This window comes from Lygodium microphyllum, chromosome 20 (assembly GCF_053477565.2).
Source record: "Lygodium microphyllum isolate KBCC chromosome 20, Lygodium_microphyllum_v1.1.10, whole genome shotgun sequence".
In the NCBI taxonomy this organism is placed as follows: domain Eukaryota; kingdom Viridiplantae; phylum Streptophyta; class Polypodiopsida; order Schizaeales; family Lygodiaceae; genus Lygodium; species Lygodium microphyllum.
The window spans coordinates 122,258,846-122,265,874 of record NC_141154.1 but is presented as its reverse complement, the minus strand read 5'-3'; the positions used below and the strand labels follow the sequence as shown (position 1 = coordinate 122,265,874).

At 41.5% G+C, this 7,029-nt stretch overlaps 1 protein-coding gene across 1 annotated transcript; it reads right to left on the bottom strand.

Moving 5' to 3' along the window:
* Window positions 1-694: 694 nt before the first annotated feature.
* Window positions 695-5,307, bottom strand: LOC148019330 (cysteine synthase-like). The gene is made up of 10 exons (XM_087660941.1): window positions 5,010-5,307; window positions 4,319-4,428; window positions 4,183-4,240; window positions 3,818-4,081; window positions 3,588-3,725; window positions 3,452-3,503; window positions 3,294-3,373; window positions 1,205-1,264; window positions 1,025-1,105; window positions 695-940 (listed from the first exon to the last, which is right to left on the bottom strand). Exons 1-10 carry the CDS (start codon window positions 5,274-5,276, stop codon window positions 848-850), a joined length of 1,203 nt encoding a protein of 400 aa, XP_087517067.1. The 5' UTR covers window positions 5,277-5,307; the 3' UTR covers window positions 695-847.
* Between the last annotated feature and the right edge of the window lie 1,722 nt (window positions 5,308-7,029).

Genomic DNA, 7,029 nt, shown 5'->3' with positions numbered 1-7,029 from the left:
GAAAAGCAACAAAGATTCCAAGAAAAAAACAGAAGAATCAGGATACAAGTCAAGTTGCTAAATGCGAGAGTCCAAGAAGAAAAAAGAAAAATCAGGACAGAAGTAACATAGCCAGATGGCAACCTAAGCATGGCAATGCACAAGACTTGCAGAGACAATCAAGTCAAATGACCTGTACTCTGAAGCACTGGCTCCCTTCCCCAAAAGACATCACCTTAACCATCAGCCACGCACTGTTTCACAACACCCTAAATATTCTCATCACCATCCTAGTTCAAGTTCCAACTGCCACCTGGAGATGCAAAGGAGCTAAAGCCTCAACTTCAGTAAGATAAAGCCTCTTTACCCTGCAACTGCAATCTCCAATACTTACTATTATATGGAACAGACTCAGTAAGGAAAGCTCCACAATGCAAATACAATAGTAAGCTGCTTCTATGCGCATTTTGGCACATTACTATCACATTTCAAGTAATACAGCTGCACTCCCCAAAAATTGTGAGAAGGTCCTAAACCACTAATTTGTAGTTGAATGTTCAAACATACAAGACTTAAAAGGCAACGGCAGACAAACCTAATGTGATCGCAATCAATGCTTCAACCTGATGATCACAATCTTTGTTTTGACTTTACTAGACTATGCTCTACATTTGCAATGTAAATCATCACAGTAAATACTCATTTAGAGAGGCAGTCAAGTACAATCAACTTAAGCACGTGCATTTATTAGAATAGTTGCCCTGGGAATAATAGCCATCTAATAATAAGATTTTTATGCATAGGTTCCACGGACAAAATGCGCAATTGCTGGCCTGTCCACTGGTTCAGGGCCAGTGTTTTAAACCTGCTAAGGTTCAGGTTGCATCTTTTCAACCTCCTCTCGTATAGACTGGAAAAGGACCGTTGACAAATACCGCTCACCGAAACTGGGAAAAATAGCCTGCAGACAATTTTTGGTTAGACAAATGCATTTCTGTAGGAGTACAGAGCCAAGTAAAAACACGGGGCATTGATTTCTACATACCACAATCAGTTTCCCAGAATTCTCTGGTCTCTTTGCAACTTGAACAGCAGCCACAGCAGCTGCTCCAGATGAAATGCCCACCTAGTTCAGCCAAATCACCATGAGCACAAACGATGTCAGAATTGGCCAATAAAAGATGATTCTTGGAGTTCACAACAAAAAACAGATTTTGATACTTACAAATATTCCCTCTTTAAGAGCAAGCTGTTTAGCCATTTCAACTGCTTCATCACTAGAAACCTGCAACCGTTAGAATAAGTTCCATGTCAATAGAGCTTTTGACAACTCAGGCCAACATATTGGCTTGAAATGGACTTTGCACAGTAAACAGCCAAACCAGAATGCAAACAAGTACAAAATCTTTGGCAAGCGCATTAAACCTTAGAAAAGGAAAAAGGCATTCACTAGAGAAGGGAACAAATTCTGTGATCCACCTACCCGCTGCAGGAGAGCTTGTTAGTCACATTTGTACAAAGATAGTTTGGACAGATCATTGACATAAAAAAATAAAGAGCAGATTCTTCTGATATGGTCATAGCAGGAGCAGCTGAGAGACAGGACTTGTAGCTAGTGCCATGTGGCAACATACAATAAGGTGAGGCTCTTTATCAAATAGCAGGAGCAGCTGAGAGACAGGACTTGTAGCTAGTGCCATGTGGCAACATACAATAAGGTGAGGCTCTTTATCAAATAGAATAATCCAACGGTCAACCCCCTCACTCACTCTAGGGCAGAGAAGAAAGACGATAGCTATGCTGATCCAAAAAAAGTTGCAACTCTTCTTTTAACAGGACCCATCAGAGCAGGAGGGGGAATGGCTCAGGTCAAGGAACAGAAAGGCGGGGAACACCAATACACACACACACAGGGTGTGTGGGTGTCTGTGTGTATTCTATATACATGTGCATGTAAGAGAGATTTTTGACTCACAATGTAAATGAAATAACGTTTCACAAAAAACTTGATTCTGTATGTAAAAGAGAGACTCATACTAGCTAAGTTTAAGAAAGTGAGCAAATGTAAACAGGGAAAGGAAGTGAGATAAAATAGTAGAAACAAAAGGATGATTAGATACTTTTTCCTTAGAGAGAGTGTGTGGGAAAATATTGATCTAGAAAACCTATGCCAGGGAACAGCCACGGAACAGTAAGGTAGGGGCAGGCAAGTATGAAACAGACCAGGGAATGGGAACTGCTATTCTGAGGGCCAAGAGATCCAAGAAAGCATTTCAGCCATGCTTAAGGGCTGGAATGGCCATCCCCTGTTTCTATGGACTGATTACTAGTGCCAGTGGAGCCAGCCTTTAATAGGCAGAAAAACATAGTCATACTGGTACCTGTCCATCCACCTGCCAGTAGGCTGCATTTTTCATGCTGCCTGTGCTCTAATATTCATGACTACTTTTGCACATTGTAGATGAAGCATCATATTCTGGGCCATCACACCTGCTGCTCTTGTTGTAATTTTTGGCCAATGGATGGAGAATACAACAGCAGAGGTGTTGCAAGCAGTCGATTTCCAGATCTGGGTCGATATGGAGAATCTAAAAATGGCTCTCTAGAAAGAGTTGAAAAGTCAGCTAGCCCTTTTGGCTGCTAGGGTGCTTCTCTAGAGTTTGATCAGTGTTCAAAGAGGGGGAGGGTCAACATGTGCCTGACGTGTGGCCCTACTGTTATTTCTTCTAATAGACTTCTTTTGTCATCATTCAGTTAGCCGAGGTCATTTTTCAGCTTCTCTTTCTCACACTAACATTTCAGGAGCTAGCTGCTAAATACAACAGATTTGCAGTGCACCATCTAGTGCTTGAGGGAGCAACTGGTATGCCAAGTGATACTGAAGGAGCAGCACCATGACACCACTATGTCTACCAAATGTAGATTGTCTATTCTTGAGAAGCATGAATGCTGTTTTACTCTAGGGGAGAAACATGCCACTACACAGATGCCACATCTAGTTAGATTTTCACACTATAATGTGATAAACATGTGCACACATGTTGGATGTGTGTGTGTATGTGAAGTGAGCTGTTGAACAGCTGCCCATCCTAAGGGAAACGGCTAACGGGGTACAGCTGTGTAAGGGAAGGGACAAAGGGCATCCCCCATTTGAGAACCCTCACCATGTTCTTATACCAGGATTGGCATTCCTGCATTCAGAGAAACCGAAATGCCTGTTCCCCATGACTACAATCCAGCATAATTCAATAAGCCTACTTACAATGGTGAAAAACTGTGACAACATTAACAACTGCAGCAAAAGATATACTGACCTGTACCACCTCATCCAAGATATCAACATCCAAGATGCCAGGAATAAAGCCAGCACCAATGCCTTGAATCTTGTGAGGACCTAACAAAGCATGATCAAAACTATAATAAGATTTTCAAGAAGGGCAAACATTCAGCCAGTCACATGGGCAGTATTTACCTGGCTTCCCTCCAGAAAGCACACTGCTCTCGGTTGGCTCTACACCATAAATCTGCCCAAAAGAATCATTCCTAAGAAATCAGTATGTCAATAGAAATCCAAAAAAACTGAGAACAGAGAGAAAAAAACAACTAACCTTAATGTTGGGATTTTTGCCCTTTAAGAAGCGACCAACACCTGTCACTGTTCCACCAGTACCAATTCCAGATACCAAAATGTCAACCTTCCCAGCTGTGTCTTCCCAGATCTCAGGCCCCGTGGTTTCAAAATGCACCTAGAAAATGCATTCACCATTTAGAAAAGAATTAAATTGAAGTGGTCAAAGTAATTGGCATAGACAGATCACAATGGCAAAAGGTCACAGACCTTTGGGTTGGCAGGATTTTCAAATTGCTGAAGCATGTAAGAGTCAGGAGTCTTCATCAAGATCTCTTCTGCTTTTGCAACCGCTCCTTTCATGCCTCTGGCTGGATCTGTTAGAACCAGCTCAGCTCCAAAGGCTTTCAGCAACACACGACGCTCCAGGCTCATTGATGCAGGCATTGTAAGAATCAATTTGTACCCTTTGGATGCCGCAATAAATGCCAGCCCTATACCAGTATTACCACTAGTGGGCTCCACAAGAATGCTCTGCAAATGAGCACAGATTGCCAAGACATGGTCAGTGAAACAGTAGCACTAGCTAGCCTGCAGATGTTCTGTAAGCCACCACCAATAAACCACAAGCATACCTTGCCAGGTGTAATTAGACCATTTGATTCAGCATCTTCAATCATACTTTTCCCAATCCTGCATGGCAACCACTTGTACAGCGAGTGCATGCTGACAATCAATATTCAAGTTCACCGCTTTAAGAGAGGAACACACCTGTCTTTAACACTGGAGCAGGGCTCCATAGATTCTAACTTAGCAGCAACATGAGCCCCACAACCTTCCGTCACTTTGTTGAGGAAGACCATGGGAGTCTTGCCTATAAGCTGCCCACAACACAATACTATTGTAAGTTAACAAGTATAGAAGACAGTTGTGAGACTTTGCAAACATCGGCACATGATAATGCCCAGATTGTTATCATGATAATCAAGATTATGTTCTGCAGACTACAGAACACGTCATGTTTGTAACGATGCCCTGATTATGATCACGATGATTACAATCACCTTCTGCAACTAGAGATCATGTGCCAATCAGCCAACTGTTATTGTACAATCACGATGATGATTGCAATCATCTTCTGCAACTAGAGATCATGTGCCAATCAGCCAACTGTTAATGTACAATCACGATGATTTCTGCAACTAGAGATCATGTGCCGATAGGCCAACTGTTAATGTTGTACCCACGTCATTCTCAGGGGGAGAACTACCTATCATGCCTACTCCTTCATCTCGCACTGTGGTCCCATCATCCATCGCATCATCATTACAATGCAAATATTACCTATCACAACTCTCACTTCTCGTCTCGCAGAGTGCTCCCATCTTGCGAAAAAACAAAATCCTTGACATATTGGGTTGCACCATCCATGAGAGCATCCTTCAAGGCTGTCGATACTGACCTGAGTGACATCCTCGGCGATGTTGACACCTTCGACGGCCATTGTCGGATCGGCAGCGTCCAATGCGACGGCAGCAGCACGGGGGGGCGAGTCTGACGAAGAGAGAAGCAATGGCGGGGCGGTGAGGCGGAGAGCAGGGACCGGGGCAGGGGAGGGCCTGAATGGCAGGGAGCTAGGGTTTGCAGGGCGAAAGAGGGCAGAAGAAGAGGAAGAAGAAGAAGAAGAAGAGCAGACAGTAGTGCAATTGCAATTGATAGAAGCTTCCATAGCTATAGCACGGAAACACCAAAGGCTATAGCACGGAAACACCAAAGCCTTTACGCAAATACAGCTCACTAATTTTTTATCAGAATTATTTTTAATAATACACAAATTTTACATTATTAATTGTCTTTCTTTTATTAGGCCTTTTCATCACCTTTGATGCACATATATTTGTGATATAATGAGATACATTATTAATTATTAATTGTTACATTATTTAATAGTATCTCATTTTTCTTTCATAGATATTGACTCCCTCACTTACTTCAATACACATCCACTCTTAGGTGCATTGGATCTAGCCACCATATCTTTCCTTATCTATCTTACAATCACAAGCCTTTCACACCAATCAGCAAAACTCGGCACTCCCCACTTTAGAGCCCTGTCACATGCATGTTAAACTTACCTACGTTAGCAATGGCAATTTGGGTCTACATGCATGTAAAATTTGCCAGCATTTGTAATTGCAATTCAGGTAACCAATGTGTGGCATACTGATGTTGACTCCAACTCCTATACATCCAACAAATTTACGCACACAAAGTATCAACTAGCTTTGGTTAAGCTTCAATGTCACTTGTCTATTGATGATGAATGCTTTCTCTCACCTTAAATGTCAAACCAAGTATGTGTTCACTCCTATTGGCCTATCAAAAGATGATAATCCACAGAAAGCAAGTTGATACAACTTTTTAGTCCCTCCACCACTACTCAAATTGCTTACCTATGGAGGGACTCTTAGAGACAGGACATGCCTAGGTCTAGGCGAGTCAACAAAGCATGAAAACGTGCAAGCATGGCCTCGAGACTAGACCTAGCATGGCTTGGGGCTCCACTGGAGAGCGTGTTTTTAGCAACTCCAACCAATCCATGTAATCCCTCTAAAAATGGAGGGACTAGATGGGCTTTCAAAGTAATGAGGACGTCGTAACCACTCATTCGAAAAGTCGTGCAAGGAACAATTTTTCTCTCCTCTCACATTGGAGCAAATGGTTCTCTCTCCTCGATGTCATCTATCTTCCTCTTGATTTTATCATAGGCATGAGTGAGGGACTTGGCCGCACTTGCCACATCCACTCAAGTCAATAGACTTGATCACTCGAGTCAATAGATCTAAGTGGGGCGCGGCTCTCAATGATAATTGTGCACAAAAGGTGCATCATTTTGAGCCAATTGAAGCTATGCCACAAATTCTCATATATCCAATGTAAGTTTAATGTGAGTCAAACATGGTTTTTTTATATTTTGGATTTATAAAGCTCAAAACAATGTGCACTTGCACAAAGGTGCTAGAAAGTTGAACGACCAACTAAGCTAAGTTGGTAGAGTGAATCCTACTCCAAATTATCTAAGGAGTAAAAACTATAAAAAATTATTTTGGGTGTCGTGGGTAATGCTTCAACAAATGTGTACTTTATCAAATGAAATGCAACATTCAAGCCATGTCCATAAGAAAGGGCATGCAACATTCAACCAAGCTCAATCTTGATTTTCTTACAAAAGTGTTTACTATTTGGATTTCAAAGGGACCAATGGTTAAAGTAATGATACCATATGGCAAACATTGGCTTTGCATGTGACCTTTGGAAATACATACATCTATATTATGATTCCTAGTTTTTATTCATTTTTTGCAATACTTCACAAAATTCTAAAAAGATTGAGTTGATAGTTTGTGATTATAAATTATAAAAAATAACAAAAGGATTACATGCTTGACTTTCACAAGAATTATGTATATAATGTCAAATTT